An 18,384-nucleotide genomic window follows, 5' to 3' on the forward strand; every position below is an offset into this window, starting at 1 on the left:
TGCAGAATACCTGGGGCCAGGAATACTTTTGCAATGCCTTCATAAGAGGGTTAAGACAACTTCTGCCTGCCTGGAAGTCTGTGCTAAAAACATCACACAAATCCATTAAGTGAATGACAAATCAAAAGGTAAACTAAAGGTAACACATTATTTCATAACAATGTTTTCAATTCCATGAATAAAATGACTCTTCCATCTTACTAACTGAATAGCCCTAAGGTGTCAACAGAGACCTTCATTTAATCTTTGTGTTCTCTTCTTCTCATCCCTCACAAAAGCAAACAGCCCTTAAATCTTGGCAACAAACATCTGGCTTTACACATTCAAATGAGGTGCATCAAAACAAACAGAATAATTCAAAGCTGACCACAAGGTTCTGCTGTCTCATTTGCTGAAGTAATTAAAAAAAGATGAGCTTCACCACAAATTAGCTCTACTGAGCGCTAATTAGCGTTAATGAGGATTTGTAGTATTTGGTATAGCTTGACCCAGAATGTCCTCCTGAGTCCACTAATTGGCTGGTGGGAAAAGCAGGGATCACAAAACAGGGAGGGTTAAAGTGGATGCAGGTGTCTCTTAAAATTGAATCTTCCCTGAGAAAACACACACAGAGTCCAGTTAAAAAAATATGAAATAAAACATCAGAGCCCCTCCTTCTCTTACAAGATCTGAACTTTTTGTTTGTGTTTTGTTACAATGTACTAGAGGAGATAGAGAATAGAAGCACACCAAATGTGCAAATACACTTATTGCCGTTGGTTTTAACTCACTGCTCCTCTTCAGTTGGATATACACATATGAAATGACTTCCTTTGTTTCTGCTTTTCCACTTTGTAGAAGGAAGAACTGATGTACTAGCAAAGCCCTACCAGGGCTGCTAGAGATGACACAACTAAAACGCACAGCTTCTACCCCCACTTCCCAGCTGCTACCCCCACCTCAAAACATGCAAAGAACCTGTGGCAGAAGCACGGCTCTTCAGTGCAAGATACTCAGCCTCCGTGGGTAATTCCAGAGAACAAGAAAGCTGCAGCTGTTTTCCCTGTCATCTGAATAACTATGAACCCCTCACTATACTGCCTGCATGTGCAGCATCACTGTTTCTTCTATCCTACAGTGCTGCTGCAGCACATAGCAACAGGTAAATAATTGTACAGCTTGGTTTAAAATAGAAAATCCTTCAAGGCTGAGACTGAAGTTTTGCCCTTAACTCCACAGCCATACTCCTGACCACATGCATTTTCAAAAAAAGCAGCAGATAAATCTCTGTTCAGCCTCTTTCCTTCCACTGCCACATACTCTGCTAAACACACTGTTGCCCTGGCTGGCCTGCATTCTCCTCCTATTGGAAGAAGCATCTTGCAATGCATTGTCCACGACTGCAACAGCAGGGATGGGAGAGAATGAGGGAAGGGAGAAGAAGTTTTTGCAAAATATCCTATGTGGCCACACACAGAGTAAAAGATTAGAAAGTTTCTATCCCTGCCATCTTTAGCTGTGGATTAGATTTTGAGGGGAAAAGAGGATATTCTTCTCTCCCTTTTGAAATTTTAGAATTAAAATATAATAATTCATTGCCTCCATACCAACAGTAACTTACACAAAAGTTTGCTGTTTCTTGTTGACATTTTTCAGTCACTGAAAAACACAACAAAATAAAATACACAGAGCGAGAAGAAAGGTCTAAAACAGACTTCTCCAGCTTTGATCAATCCTAACCACCAAATCCTTTACAAGCAGATTGCTGATTTTCACTTCATTCTCTTGGCTCTCAAACTCCATTAAGTGTCTTCTGAAGAACAACTGGGGGCTGTGGCTTCTCCCTACCTATTACCTGGCAAAGAGGACTCACAGATCCCTCTCTGGCTGCTAGGACATATCTGAGGATTTATTCACTACCTCAGGTATTCCTGAGGATTTATTCACAAGTTTCATCTCTCACCTTTAGTGAATTATTTAAAGGCTTACAGAATCAATCATGGTCCTGGCAGACAGAGAGCAAGTACCATACACAAGAAGAGTCTGTGGCCACACCTTTGTAATTGGCCAGAGGAGACCTATTTTTCTTCTTCAGATACTCCCTTCTGGCTGAGGGTACTCCCCCAGAACAGCCGCAGGCCTCAGTTTAACTTGTTTTCTTTTAGTTTAGTCTCAAGTGCATTACTTGAATGTGCATACAGGAACTGTTGAGAGTTATGCAGTGGACAGAGAAATAACTAACACAGGCTTGGCATAAGAAGAATGTAAAAACAACATTAATGCAGACCAGGAATTCAAAATTAAATCATGAAAGTCATCTCAAATGCAAGTCACACTAATGTTGAGCGTTCAGCAAAACTCTGTGTTCAAATGCCCAGAGCAACTCAGGGCAGGAAGAAAAGCCTGACTGGGTGAGTGAGCAAATACACCTCCGTCCTCTGCGCTTCAGAGACATCACAGAGAGGAATCACCTTCCTGCAGAACAGCACAAGTGGCAACTATGGGCATCTGCTGGTTTTTTGATCCACAAAGAGGAGATGTTATTTTTTGTTATCTAGCATTGGATTGCAGGAATGTTTTACTCTGAGGTCAGAGGAGGAGGTCTTTTTAATTTAAAAGGTAAACAGGCATTACTGATAATGAATTTGCAGTGTAATCAAAGGAAACCTCTGGAGCATTTCACAAGGAAGTGTCTGACGCATATAAACAATAAAACAAAAATCAGCATTTTCTTTGCAGAGTCAGCGTCTACACACACTGGTCCTTAATCACTCTGGATCCAGATGAAACAGACATATCAAACCGTCCTCCTTTTGCATTCTACTGTAAAAATTCAGCGAGCCATCAACAAAAAAACTCCGGCCCATGGCTAGGAGATCAAAGGGTCACCAGCACAAACCACAGAGAAATAAAGACAGAAGTGTTGCCTGTGTCACTTGTAGGTTGGGAGGTGCAAGAAGTAACCTGTCAGAAGTGATTCCTGCAGCAGACAGCCGTGTTTTAAGGAGTATCAAGTCCTTGATGAGGGCTCAGCAACAGCCAGCTTTCCAGGGAAGCTGAGCCCTTATGCCTTGCCATAGTATAACACTTTCAGGCCTTTTTAGTGCAGCAGCTCCCCTCCAGCAGGCTTCCCAAGCACATGTGACAGCCACAGAAGAGAAACTCCCCTTCCCCAGACAGGAGGTAACTCTTTAGGGAACCTTCCTTCTTTATGAACTATATTTGACATTATCCAGCCAAATGTTTGCCTGTTAAGCATCAAATGTATCTGGATGTGTGGCCCTGCAAGGATAACTTGGAACATACTGAGAGCAGCCATGTAGCAAGCTCTCCAGGCCTGCAACATGGGGTACTGAGCTCAGCCCAGGGGTGGTTGCAAGTTGTTTATCCCGCCTGGATGTGAAAAGGTTAAGAGTGTCAAACACCTTCAGCGACAGCTCCATGGATGTCCTTCCGTGGTGACTGATGGCTAAAGCAGCCCTTACCAATCAGTGGGAGAACCTGACAGTTCTCCCCACACCATATGACTTCCTTCAGCTCACTTAACATGTCGACCCCACCAACAGTGGAGCTGATCTAGCTGAGGAGCCAGGGTAAAGATGGGCCCATGTGATCACGGCTGGTAACGAGTGGTTTGCAAAATTATTAAGCCAGACTTGCAGCCACATCAACAGAAACCCATAGATCCATGGCTGTCACCAATGCCCTGAAGAAACACTGTTGTTACAGCTTGTGATTTGGCTTGGCAGAATGCTGCTTCAGCCAAACAGCAGCTTTCCCATTGCACCCCAGAGGTCTGGATGAAGGAGCACCTGCAGCCAGAGGGCAGCAGCAGGCCCCACAGCAGGTGCACTCAGGTCTACCCCTGTTGCCACATCACCTTGTACCCATGGCAGAACCATCCTGCAACAGCAGAGGCCAAGGCACATTGTGAGATTCAGCCAGCCCCCATTTGCAGCACCCAGATCGTATACAGAGTTCTAGAGCCAAATTCTCCTCCACTCTAAGCCCACACAATCTTCTTCAACTTGGTTCTTAAAGAGGAATGGATAAAAGTAGGACAAAACTTTTCCTTTTGGTGACAAGCAAGGATGATTTACATTTTCTTTTGTCATTAACAATGTCCTAAGGCAGAAAAGCTAGATTCCTTTTTGACTCCTAGAATCAGTTGGACAGTCCATTCTACCCTTCATTTTTGAGACTTACTCCTAAACTTCTTTCAAAGACTACTACTTAGAACAGAAGAGTATAGATTGGGTTTGCGTAGCAAGGTTTTGGCAGTAGGGGTCTACAGAGGTGGCTTCTGTGAGAAGCTGCCAGAAGCTTCCCTCGTGTCCTACAGAGCCAATGTCACTTAGCTCAAAGACGGAGGGTGAGTAACAGAGCAGCTTTGAGGGGAACCTGATGTCCAGTCAGGGTGAACCCACAATAAGACCAAGTACATTTTAAAAATACCATCAAAAATTGGACACTAAACATCACATTCCTCTCTGAAATGCAACAACCCTAAGAAAATAATTGAGATATCTCTCTCCTTAAAGTACCTTCCATTTCTAAGCACTGCAAACACTATGCATGTGTTTATACATTTCCTTGGGACAGGGGGGGCAAACACCCTTGTTAGCTGTCCCAAAGTCAACCAACTTAACACTGCCCAGTTTTGCCTTCAGCCTTTCCAAAATGTGGGAATTGACTCAATTTAAACATTTCAGAAGCAGAAAAGGCAAAGTGTGGCTTGCTGCTTTTCAGCTATCCTCCTTTTGGTATCAGTGCTGTTGACTTCTTGTCCCTAAGTGCTTCACTTTGCACTTACTCTACTGGGTGCTGGGTCATATCCCTTACAGATAAGGTGGCAATACAGTTGTAATTATAACATTCTTTTCCTACTCATTCATTTTTTCAGAACTAGTCACCTTGGAGGTTGAAGTTTTCTGTGCTTGGTCTCTATGTATAGATGTTTTTTTGGTTTGGGGTCTTTGTGTGTGGTTTGGTTTTTGGTTTTTTTGTGTTGTTGTTTTTTTTTTTTATTCCAAGTTTTCTGGATTTTCCATGTAAGTCCACTTACATACTCTCATTTAAGTTAAAGTTACTTCTGTCTTCAAAAACTCTGAACTCCTCTTATCAGCTTTTTTCTTCCTTTTCTTTAGAGATAAAATAAAAGCTTAAGAATAAAGCTTAAGAACAGCTCAAGGCAACAACAAAAAATGGTGAACTTTGAAAGTGTCGTGATACAATTTAGAGCACAGCCCGTGACATTTAGCTGATCTGAAAAAAACCCCAAATTGCCTTTCTGTAAGCTTTTAAATATTTTGTAATTGTCCACTAAATATTTAATACCTAATACAACTTGTGTTTTCTTGTTCTTGCTATACATAACTTAGCACTTTATTCTTTACTGCAAATCAGAAGGGTGAATGCTGACTGTCCTGCCTCTCTTTCCAGACCATGTTAACCAGGAGGGGAGCCAGGGTCCAGGCAGACTGCTGAAGCCATTAGGCTGGAACAGTTGTTATGGAGCAGTTCTCCTGCTGTGCAGCCTGGAGGGGAAGATTTCTTCTCTCCCCTGTGGAGATCCCCAGTGCCCAAGCCAGTAATTTAGGATTAGGCATCAGAGGGATTGGCCCCTTAATCAGTTTTAACTCTCATCTTGTTATGTTCTCTTTTTTCTAATCTTTCTTTTCAATTTACAGCTTCATTTTGGCCTTTGTGCTGATACTGTACCTCCGTCAACTTTGACTTTGGTAGCAGATTTGATCACAGTTGTAAATCCTTCTCCATGTCACCAGGTTTTAACCCTATTTGTGCAATGGATCTCCCTCAAGGTTACATGATAGGTACAATGATGATGTGAAATAATTAATTGCACCGGGGAAAAGGCATGTCAGCTCCAACTGGTTTGCACTAGCAACCAGGCACTTGGATCCCCAGTATCAGTGGGAACATGGTAACTCCCCCCCTTCAACACTCTGGCCAGGTTCCAAAACCTCCTCTGTCCTCTGCCCCTTCCCAGCTCTGCCCCACAGCCTCCCCACAGTGGAATCAAACCTAGTGATTTCAAGTGCCTCACACACATGGGTTAGAAATGCCAGAAATTAATTGTACATGTTAAAACAAGGAAATAATGTGATGATGCCTTACTTATATGGGACAGGAGGGAGAGAGAAAGGGTCAAGTGTAAAATAAAACAAAATTATGCATTTTCCACCTACCATACATGAATGTTTACCATATGGAATCAAAGAATTTAAAAAAACCCCACTGATATAATTTTATGTGCTTTTTGCTAGTAAAAGGAGTCTAATATCTTTTTACTAGAAAAGCTGCAAGGAAAAATCATAAATATGCCAGTCACTTTCTTGTGTATGCTGGTGGAGAAATCTCACCTTTGCTTCCCAAAAATGGTGTGAAGAACATCTGGAAAAACTGATAAAAAGGATGCTGAAACCTCAAAACCCAAAATACACCTCTCCCTCTTGAACCTCATTTTATGCTCAGCTGCACTGGATGGGCTGGATTCAGATCACAGTCGTGCGTATCCTGAGCAAATACACTGAAGTCAACACATTCATGAAACAAGAATTCGGCTCCAAACATCCAATGCCATTAACCAGTTGAAAAGCACCAGACTAAGTCTGAATCAAGTAAGATTCATTGTACCTGCTGATGTGAAGGGGCCTTACTGGCATGGTCTCCCATTTCAAGTAGATGTAACTTGAAATGCATCAATAAAGAGACAAAGTGCTTTGAAATATAATGAGCCCAAGCCTCAGTCCTGTTGATCTTAACGAAAAAGCTTGCAGCTTCCTCAGGAACCATGAGACCAGGTCCTCACCTTATTCATGTGTTTGTTAAAAGTTAAGTCTGTTTTGCCGCTTCTGCTTCTGCTGGCACGAGGTTGAGGCCTCTGCTCCTCTCAGTTCTGTGCCCAGCCACAAGCCTGAGACAGGTTCCCCATGTTTCCCTCTTGCTCCTCCCCCGGGACCTGTAGAGTGGGGAAATCTCCACGGGTACCTGTGTCAGCTCACCAATTACCCACTAGGTCATGCAGCTTCTGAAATGAGATAAGCATCTACCCTCACGCACCAAATAAAACCCAGGCTAAGATAAATAAGACAACTTGCTCTCAGGGCGAGAGCTGGGCATGCACGTTTCACTAAAGCAACAGTTAGATTTGGTGAGAAGCACGTAAACGAAAGAGAATTTACACCAGCATGCCTCCTTGTTGAAGGCAGACAGTGGGGAGCTCCTGTTTTAGGTGTACCAAAAAAACTTTTATGCAATGGAGGTAAAAGAGGCACCATAGCCATCCCCAGTCTGAAAGCAGCAAGAGGAAAGAGGCATACTGAAAAACGCTGCACAAACACACACTGCAGCGCTTCCTTACTGCTCACGGCAATACCTCGCTAGGTCTGTAGTTGCTTCCTTTCACCTTTGTTGAAGACAAGACACTGCCTCCCAGAATTCCAAACCGTTTGAAGAAATTCTTCCCAATATTTCAGTGATGCGGGCGCTTTCCTGCAACACCCCATACAGGCCCTTCAGCTCCTTGTAAAGTAGATCACGAAACCCATGTTCTTTTTCAGTATAAAATAATCTTCTAATCCTGGCCACCAAGCAATTAATAACAGGACAGAAAAAACAACCAAAAAGCTACTTTCAAAGGGAGCTCTCTGGCAATTCTAAGACAGAGAAACCCTCTGAAACAGGAAATCTACTGCTGCAAAGAGGGTGCTGCACAGCTTTGCTCACTCTCCATTAGCTGGCCAGTGGAGCAATAAAGTGACAAGAGTTTCCAAAGTAAAGTTTGCTTTGGTGCCTAATCAGGCTTTACTCCACCTGAACTCCTGCTGACTTCAATGAGAGGTTAGATGGAGTGAAAAGTGAATGAGGACTTGAAGGTTTGGCCCTTTATGAGCCAAGATTTAAGCTGTAAACTTATTTAAAGACACAAGAATCTCTGCAGCTGAACTCAATGCCACTTTTGAACACAAACCTGTAGAAAACTTGTTTTTCTTTGTGCAAATCTCACATGTTAACATGATTAAATCTGCTGGGCAGGTGTCTCCTCATGTCCATGTTTGCTTTGGCACACAAGTTGCCCCTCTCACCTCTCTAAATTCATGAAAATTTAGTGTTAAAGCCTGCCTTTTGTTACATGAGCGTGCCAGGGAGCCCCTCTGCCTTCCCACACCAAGGCTTGCTCATGTCACAGCTGGGCTGAAGTTCAGCCCAGCGCTGCCAGGTGCCCAGGCTGGGGAGAGCAAGTGTGGGTACTCATCTTCCATACGCAGGCAAGCGTGGCATGGGATCCACCACCAGCTCCTTACTGCACAATCCCTCTACTGCTTCTCAAGCTGTTTCTTGAGTTGCCAGTTTTCCAGCTTCCCTGATGAATCCCCTGCTCCTGGAATCATCTGACTGATCATCCTAGCTTCCATGAAAATTAGTTTTTAGCTATTCAGATGAGATATACAAAGGAATCAGAACATGACTCTTTACAGCTCGAAACTATACACTTGATATAATCTCCAAGGCACCACTGTAATGCTATTTGCAAAGGTTTTGGGACCCAGCTGTAGTGCTCAGAGTGCTGACACTCTGCCCTGCACAGACTGGACAGTCCCTCACCTACCATTTCCTTTGCTGTTTGCTCCCTGCCATTGGTACGGTAAAAATTTGCACCTGTTTTTTTAGATCAATACAAGCAAGTTCCATTTTAGAAACTGTTCAAAGGGACTAAGATTCAAAAGCATGTAGCAAGCACCAGTGAAGACATTTTTTATTAGCCCAGAAAAATGTGTCTAGCAAGAACAGTTGGCAGGGTGAAGACCCTCTAAGACGCAATATGCATATTTAGGTATCAAGTGGCACACGCAGCTCTCCCAGCACTCCTTTCCCAAGTGCAGAGATGACCCAGGTGTTATCTGCTCACATTTTATAGCAATTCAGCTGAGCCACAGCAAACTAACGGCATCCTGTTGTACAAGTCTAGATGCTTTTGGAGCTTTGCAAATTGCTTTTTGTTTAGCAGATTAGTCCTGAACATTCAAATCTTGCACCTCATTTTTTGTCTAATGTCTAGGAAATTATAAAAGCAATTAGCTCCCTAAATCCTTCTCTTATCTGTAATTGGGTGTGATTTTTTTTGTTGTTTGTTTGTGAAAAACACTGAACAAAAATAGTGTCCGCTATATGGGCCAGGAAAATAGACCCTGATGACAGCCAGTTTATCTTCCACAGCTGACTGAACAAACCAACAACTAATGGGTATGTTTTCAGGAACACTTCCAACCAAGAGCCGAGGTGACAGACAGACCCGTGGAGGTTTTACACAGCTCTACACTTTCCATTAGAAATGAGAAGACTCCCATTACTTTCCCTTCCTGCATAATGTCACATTGCCAGAAATATCCCAAGCCCAATGGGGCTATGGGCAGGAAGGCAGAACAAAGCATGTGCCTTAGAACACATTTCCACCAGCTTCAACGAATTTTTTAAAAAATAAAGAACATGAACCAGAGACTGTAACTGCAGAAAGTTCCAACTCTGTTTCTTTCCCACCCTCACCCTTCCCTTTGGACAAGCACATGATTTCTAGCAGGTGTGAAAGAGCCAGGAGACAAACAAAGGAGATAAAAGACAGAAAAACTCTGGAGAGCACTCAGGAGGCCACAACACAAGCACAGCACACCAGCTCCTAGCAGGCAGAGGCACTCTACCATTATCTAGTTCACAGATGGACCACCCAGAAAATCTGGGAGCAATTAGGAATGAGAACAAACAAATGCATGGAAAGAAGGGGGGAGGGAAAATGGGAAGGAGAGCCAGAAGGGATTCCTTACATCATCTCCATGCAAGCGTTTCGAGAATGAAGTGAAGCTATATGGAGGAGGAATGCAGATGAAAGAGTTTGCAGTGAGAATGCAATAAAGTAAAAGGCTATGAAAACATGCAGCGTATGAATGAATTACAACATGGCCATTAAATTTACAGAAAGTCAGGACAGTGTGTAAACAGAGAAGAAACCCATCAAGTTCTTGGAGACACAGACACGCACATATAAACAGATCAAATGCTAAGTGTCTCTTGCTGTTAACAGCATGTCAACCCGCCTTGCAACCCAGGGATCTATCAGGCAGAAAGCTGACTCACTTTCCTCTTCAGCTGTCAGTAACTGGCATTAAATATTGGCAGGAAAAACACAAATGCTACAAACCAACACCAATGCAACCTCACGTACTATGCATGGATAGGAACCATAGCAACACCCAAGGGGCTTATACTACCAGAGCTGTGTGCCTGGGAGCAGCCAAGTTTCTGCTCGTCTTGTTTCCACTTACCTGGCTGGCATCTAATCTCACTATTAGTCAGCACCTCCCAACACCAAGTTATACCTTTCTTGCTTGGGAGGCTGACCTGATCATGGTAACCAAGTGCTTTGGCCCAACTGATTTCAAAGTGACTGCTGAGCACTCTAAAAACAAGGCCCATTATTTAATTAAATGCCTGATTTAAAGCATCTTTATCGGTTTTAATTTTGGCATAGAAGGTTGCCTTTGTTGACCACTGCTGCAAAGTTTGCTTTCTCTTTTTAAATCATTTGATATGCAGTTTTTGACTTTTGCTAGTGAGTACAACTTATGAACTGTGTTCTGTGGGATCTAAAAGCCACAGCAAAAAAATTACTCTAAATAAAAACTGAAGATACCAAGTGTTTTGAAGTGATCTTAATCAATAACACTGTGTTTACTTTGTCTTGGCCTCTGAGAAGCGAACTCTGGTCATTAAGGACATCTTATAAACACACTGAAGTTCACACAAGCATTTTTTAAAGCTTTGCAGTTTATCATAATCTCAGTAAACTCACTCCCTGATAATTTTCTCTAAAAACAGTCCTTATTAACTCACAAGTTCAGTTGAAAAAAAATCTACTATCTGCTCGTCTTAGCAGCAGCTACAATATGGCAATTAGTTTACCTCAGAATAGACATCAAAGGCTCAAAGGATGACCCTGCCCCAGAAGAACAAAATCTTTTAAAAGCCCCATTCCACTCAGTTTGCTAGTTTATAAGGTTTGCTAAAATCCAGTTTAATGATCATGTAGTTTCTTAGCAAGTCATGTGGTGCCATATTGTGTAAGAAACAGAAGAGTTAGTTCTAAAACCTTTTTGAACTTGGAGAGCTTTTCCGACCAGCTGATGCAGAACCCCATTCTGAGATGGTAAATGAAACTGTTGGATGTAAAAGCCTGACCATGATTTTCTTTAGCTTCTTTCAGAAGAGACAAAAGTTCCCACACAACACATACTCTCCCCATACAATGAAAGATTCAATAATAGCAATATATTCAAGTCCATATGGTGCGGTTATAAGGGAGAGGCAAAACAAGAAACTAAGAATCCTGAAAGCAAGAGGCCTGTAAGCTGTGGTAGAAAAAGCAAGAGCATGAAAAAAAAAATTAAGGTGAAACTGGATGAAGTAGTAGGGCACATTGGATTAGACAGTTCTTCTTTTAGCTACAATCTTTATATCCTGAGCTGCTGACAGTTCCCTCCCCTAACATGGTTATCATACAATTTCTTAATTTTTTCTGGATGATATATGACAAAGTGCTTTCAAAACCAGTCTGGCCCAGTAGCCAGGTAATAGCACTACATGTTACCAGGCAGGGTGACTGAGCAGCAGTTTCCAATACAGCCTCACAGCAGTAATGCAGAAGAAATGAAAATGGAAGGGCTGGTTTCACCGGGGGGGAACAGATATATATGAAAGGGAATAACAATAAATGAATAATAGAGGAGAGAAGTCTTCTTACCCTGTCTAGAATCAGATTTGAATGGTGAACGAGAAATAGGGAGGGGAGAGGACAGGAAGGACAAATTGTTGCTTTAAATATTTAGCATAGACTTGCCCCACCTCTTTCCATTACTATCACGAAGCATGGCTTTTCCCAGCTCTCTTGTCTTCGTCTCCAGCTCCTGAACTTGTTCCAGCAAAGTTTTATGGTAGGTATGCTTAGCCCTGTACCACAAGGAAAAGACAAAAACAAAACAAAAAAGCCATGTGAACATTTGTTTTGCTACAAACCCCCAAATTTACCTGTCAGGGGAGAGGCACAGGGCCTTCCCTTGAAGGATTTGGAAAAGAAGGCACAGTGTTTCCATGTTAGTTCAGGTTCACAATACCTGGGAAAAAATACGTAAGAAATGAGAAATCAGGAGGACTTCAAATACAACAGAGTTTGGCTGCTTCAACAGAACACTCAAAACCTAACTAAGCAGCCAAGCTATGGGACCACAGAGATCTGACACCGCTGCCGTGGAACTGCTCAGGACCCGGGCATTCAGACAAAGGGCTGGGATTCATTGAATATTCATGGCAGTAAAACAAGATTCCACCCTGTCTTTTGAGCTATGTGTGGTACTGCTCTGAAAACCCGAGGAAAGTCTCAGATAGTAATTGCCATTCAAACCCCTTGATTTTTGTTTATCATTCTCACATGACTGGAAAGGAACTTCTCTCCCCAATGAACTTCCAAACTCACAGTAACAAGACTGGCTGTGACCTACTTCCTCAGTTTGAGGATTGAAAGAGCAACCTATGTACAACACCTGTAACCAAAATTTAGAGTGCAATTCCCCCCATAAAGAGACTTGATCTTTTTAGCCCCAGTTGTACCTATTGCTCCAGTGCTATTATACCTAAATTACATTGATCTAGGGGAGAGAATCTAGTCCCCTTCGTCTTGACATGTACAAAGCAAGAAAAAAAGAAGCAGGGATCTTTCTTCAATGGGCAGTTTTTGATCAGCTTCCTCTTTTGTGTCACTTAAAGGAGGATAAATGTCCCATGAGAATATAACGATTTGCATGTGACTGCAAAAGAAGACAAGATGGAGCCAAGTTGGCTGAGACAGTACTTGCTTCATGGCATTAAAATAATATTCTTCAACTCCAGAGATGGTAAAAATTCCTTTACAAGTTTTATAAAAATCTTACATGCAGACACTAAAATCTTTAACCAATGATATAAAACAATGTCAAACTCCCTCTAGGAGAAAAAGAATGACTGGTGTATATGTAATTAAAATATAATGAAGACGCATTTATTTTTAAAAGGTACTTATGATACTTATAGCTCCTTCCATGGGGAATAAGAAACAAAGACCGCAAAATCTTTGCTGAAACTATTTAGGATGACACTGCCTTGATATTAATACTAAGATATCCAAGTCCTCTGGTCTTTGTGTTGCTGAATTAGGCAAATGCCTAAAAATGAGAAGCTAAAATAAAAACTACTTTCAAAACATATCTGCATTTAAGAGAAAAAAATAGAACAACAAAAGATGAAGCATAGAAAAATCTGGAAGTAAAGATTATCAGGATGTACTTAGAAGAACATACTGTTAAACCAACAAAGGTGTATGATTTGCAACACCAACATACTGTGTAGAAAGAAATGAGTAGCAAGGATATTTTTAAAATTCATAATGCTTCAACAATGTGAGATTACCAACAGCTGCACAGAAATTAATTAGACTCAAGTTGCTATAACTAGTTAGGCTAATGATTAGACTGGTCTCCTCTTTGAGGAAGGGAAAATATAGCTATTAAAATGAGAAAGCTTTGAGGCTATTAATTCTTATAATCTTTCTGGTTGACTTCATCATCGCAGTCTTTAATTCAAATAAATGCATTGAAATTTTGACCTTGAACTTCTCTCTTACCTTTTAAAGAGGCCATACCTACTATTGCAAACTTGAAGACTGAGCATGTTTGGAATTTTTCAAATCCTTTATAACCAGTTTTCCCCATAGACAAGAACACATATGCACAAGTTATTCAGCCTCTCCCAAGGGTCCATGTGTATCTTGCCACACATCATAAGAAATGATGTTCACCTTTAGAATAAATATTGAATCCAAAACTTAACAGATCTTGAGCAACAAGTCCAATTTGTGCAGCACAGCTCAAGGAGGCTGATACGGCACAGCACGGAAAAAATACTGTTGGCCTGAAGTTTGGAGTACCTGAAGTGTTTTGTAAGTAGTGTGAAACAATGAAACACAAGGGCTCTGCTGGGGCTGGGTATCCATAAAGCAACAATAAGCCCACAGGTAGTCGCTGTGCATTGAGTCACTCCTTCACTTGGAAGCAAGAATATCCATGGAAGGGTCAGTAATCAAGTATTTATAAATAAATAAAAAAATATAAAAAGGGTCTGAGCTAACCTATCCACATGTTCCCTCAAAAACAAATATTAAAATATGGTACTACAATTGCCTCAGAGTCTGGGCTTGCTCCTATCAAAGACAACTGCAAATATTCCATGGACTGCTGGAAACAGGACTTGAAACTTTATGACTTTTTCACTACAGCACATTATAAACTTTTGATACACAGAAACACAGGGAGGAGTCTAAGCTTTTAGCTTAGTACTTTACAAGTGGCCCTAGATGCACAGTCTCTCAATAAATGATGAGACCTTGTGTTCGATGTTACTGTTCAGCTGCAATTTGATGCATTACATAAAGACAAACTCACCTTCCCCTCACACATTGGGATATTAAGACCAGAGACCATAAGAACGGGCAAAAGGTTAACTGTATTTTGTATGGCCCTTCCCCTTCCAAGCCAGGGAAGTGCATCCCTTTGCTGCCCTAGGAGGATATTTAGGGGGGTCAGGAGGCCAGAATCTGCCAGGGAGAAGCATGATAGCATTCACAAATGTTTCTCAAACACGACACCACCTCTATTGTGGGCCATTATCCTCATTACCATCTTACAAGTCTTGCACTCCAGGGGCTGCAGGTATGTGCAAGGAAGGGAAGAACTCTTTGTACTCTCTCACACAGCAGAACTGGTAAGTGCAAAATGCTTCTTCCCCCACAGTAAAAAAAAAAAAAAGTACACGAAAATTTTGGTAATTGGAAGGCTCAGGAAATTTTTCACTGTAATGGAAGTACTGAGATACCAATTATGACTAAATTCTTGCCCTCTTGCCTGATTTTGCTGAAATACACTCTGCATTTTTATGATTCCCACGTAACTCTGTGGCTCAGCTATTTCAAGACTTCCTAGCGCTGGTGACACGTATTCAAGTCACAAGTGCCAACTGTGAGGAAGCACTCACCTTATAAAGCTCTGTTCATTCAAATGGTTGCACAACTAGAACTTTTATAAGGTAAACCAAGGCACTGAATTCAGGGTAGTGGACCAAAGTTAATAATGTGGTATTTCAACCAAATATTAATAATAAGCTTCCCTCTCTTTAAAGAGAGTTTTCCACATTTCCTTGATTCATTTAAAAAAAAAAAAAAAAAAAAAAGGAAAAAAATAGCCTGGAGCTGCAGAGAACATGGGAGGTAAGTGATGTTTTGACAAACGGAGCCTGTGTAACAAAGGGAACACGTAAAACTAGTTCTTGCTTCCAGCACTAGAAGTTTTGATAGTGCATGCAGCACAGCAGTCTAGAAACAAAGATTTGTATAGGTCTTTCCAATCAACCTTTTTCCAGACAAAAACTCTGTAGCATGTGTATGGTATTCTGGCAGTATTTTGTACTGCAATTAGGCATGTACCTTTTGGGTCACATGGATGCTCCTCTTGCGGACATACGCTTCACATCCAAAAGAAATCAAAAGGGATAAATTCCATGATCATGAGAAATCAGAGTTGCTGTAATTTTATAGCCAAAACCATATTCTGTTGAATTACAGAGAGCAATGTGGTGTAACCACTGCTATGGAAATGTGCCGGCAGATTTCCAGAGGCCTTAGGCTCCAGTTTTAAATGGCAAGCCTCTTGGAAAACAAACAGACCTTTACTCCTTCCATATGGCAGTGCTGATAGCTGTGTCATTTCATTTATCCTAGTTAAAATGTTAATGGTGTTAATTTTTCAGTGATGGGTTAGGGGAAAAAAAAAGTCCTGCTCACAGAACAGATTTTTTGCTTAATGTTGATAGGAGCCTTCTGTTTAAAATCTGTTGGGAAAATATCTAGCATATCAATCATACACGTTTGTCTTGAGAGCTTCACAATCTCTGTACATTCTTGGTCTGAACCACTGAAAGGATTATGTTGCTGAGATTTCTCCAAGAAATATTAAAGAACAGGCTGAGTCAGTAACAGAGTTTAAAATGACTAATAGCTGAGGATGAGCCTGCCATGGCCTGGCCTGTTTTACAATTCATGAGTCATTTTTTGCCAAGAACTGATAAGAACAGAGGACAACTTCAGGACACTCAACTATCATGAAAACATTTAAAAAACTGAAGTGTAATCTTGGACATCTATACATAAATTTGATCCCTGATGCTGCAAACAGTTCATCTCCTATTTAGCTTTAATCACAAAAGTTCCACTGACTTCTAAGCAGATAATTTTAAATAATGCCTGACACAGGAGCAAGGCCTGTTATGCTAAATGAATTTTAAGATTTTTTTTTTCCCCAGAGTTTTAAGGAGCTGGTCGCAGACACAGTTAAGTATCTAAATTTAAACATTTTGACTTCACTTTTAGAATTTTAAAATAATTTTCAATTGAAGAAGTTTAGTGAGTGCAACAAAAAGCCCTCTGATATGCTGGACTATTAAATCATAGTTTGACCCTGAAAAGAAATATTACAGTATGATACCTAGTTTTAATTTTAGCAGTAGTTCATGAAAATTAAGCTGAGGGAGACAACAGGAAAGCGTTTAAGAAGTACTTACTGATTGGTAGATTTGCCTACTACCAATTTAATTTAGCTGTGCTATCAACCCCATATGAATAAAACCCACATTTTTCAGATCTATGCATATGACTTGATTTCATAATGATGTTTGAAATTTGCCTGTGTTTGGGAAACTTTCTGCTTTTTGTCAGTATTTTCTGCATTTCTCCGTAAAGCAGATTGGTGGACTTTGTAGTGCTAGGTTTACAAATGGACTTGATGCTACTTTCCAACCTAAATGGTTCTATGATTCTAAGAATCTTCCTTGACTGACCAACAGTTCATTCCTGGAGCTAAGTGTTATGTGTTATGATGCTTCCACTTTGAGCCTTTGTGAAAAGTGACAAAGCTAACATGTATTTCTCCTTCACTCCAGTTAGGATCTGCCTTTTGCCCAAGAATGTCCTGGGTCCTCCTTGCACAAGGTTATTACATATCCATGCAACAAAACCTTCTTAGTTGTTTTCCAAGGGAAAGGATGAAAGGTTTAGTGCTTAAGACACTTAAAAGTATGCTGAACAAAACACCAGAAATTCTAAATGAAAATATACTTCTGCATTTCAAATTGCAATGGTAGAGAAGGTAAGTTGCTTCCCTTTGAATCCAAGTTCTTGAAATTGCTTGCCTCCTGTAATGCTTTGAAACCACAGAGTTTTGAGAGAAGGGGATTAGACCAGTTTCTATTTCACAAGTTTTTTCCTCCTCTCTGGTCAGGGAAGGAATCATTACAACTTCAAACATAAAGTGTGGAGTATTGCTCTTCTCTCAGTTAAGTTTTGGAAGATCTGCTGCTGAAGGAGAACCTAAAAAGCAGCTGATGAATAACTTACTGAGACAGCTTACTGAGAATGGATTAGAGTGTGACATTTTTACTTTCTACCTAAGCTTAGACAGGTTGAACAAATTATTTGCTCCTTTTTAGGAATAGAAAGTCTCTAATGTCCAGTTTAAATTTGCCTTTAAGTAAAGGATAGACAATACAGATAATCATAAGGTGACACACCTTCATTACTCAGATAAGGCTTCCTCCTTCAGATTCAGGACTAACTATTCATTCTCTCACATTGCTGGTTGCATTGACAGGTGAGAAATCATGCCCATTTCACCTTTTTTCCCTTCCAAAGGAGTACCATTTCACGTTCACTGAAAGACTTCATAGTTCTTTACAGAACAACACTGAACTGGACAACACGTGAATACAGAATAATTCCTAAAACACGAAGAGGACTGGTCTGGGACTTACGCTGTCCACGCCACATCTTTAACAAGGCACGCAGTGGGCACAAGAAACAAGCCAAACCAGAAGTATCCACATCTTAACACCATTCCAGCCTGTGAAGGAAACAAACAAATAAATCATGAGTATTTTCAAGCCATTACATGTTAAGTGGTTGTTTACAAGCAAAAAGTACCTGGCATCAGACAGGTACTGGGTGATGTTGAAATTTGATGGTGCTGGTAAGCCTCATCAACTCTTAACAGAAGATAGGCCTTCAATTAACAAATACTAATGGTATTTTTCACTGCAATGTTTCTTTATGACCTCAGATTCCTTAGAAATTTTTGAAAACAATTTTTTAAAAGCATTTTGACCAAATCCTCCAATGATATTAAGTTGTGGATTCAGGCAGACACATTTTAAGTCATGGAGAAGAGCACCATAAGTATATTTAACTTGCCCTTCTGACTA

General features: G+C 40.9%; 1 protein-coding gene across 3 annotated transcripts in view; it reads right to left on the reverse strand.

Moving 5' to 3' along the window:
- Positions 1–18,384, reverse strand: part of ATP8A2 (ATPase phospholipid transporting 8A2) — a 295,712-nt gene that overhangs the window by 13,155 nt on the left and 264,173 nt on the right. For all 3 annotated transcript variants that reach the window (XM_018071399.2, XM_018071397.2, XM_018071400.3), the window contains 2 exons: positions 17,938–18,026; positions 11,896–12,000 (listed from right to left, as the gene is read on the reverse strand). In XM_018071399.2, coding sequence (XP_017926888.2) covers positions 11,896–12,000; positions 17,938–18,026 — 194 coding nt within the window. The remainder of the gene's footprint in view (positions 1–11,895; positions 12,001–17,937; positions 18,027–18,384) is intronic.

This window comes from Manacus vitellinus, unplaced genomic scaffold, assembly GCF_001715985.3.
Source record: "Manacus vitellinus isolate BGI_N305 unplaced genomic scaffold, ASM171598v3 scaffold_2_pilon, whole genome shotgun sequence".
Taxonomy (NCBI): Eukaryota; Metazoa; Chordata; class Aves; order Passeriformes; family Pipridae; genus Manacus; species Manacus vitellinus.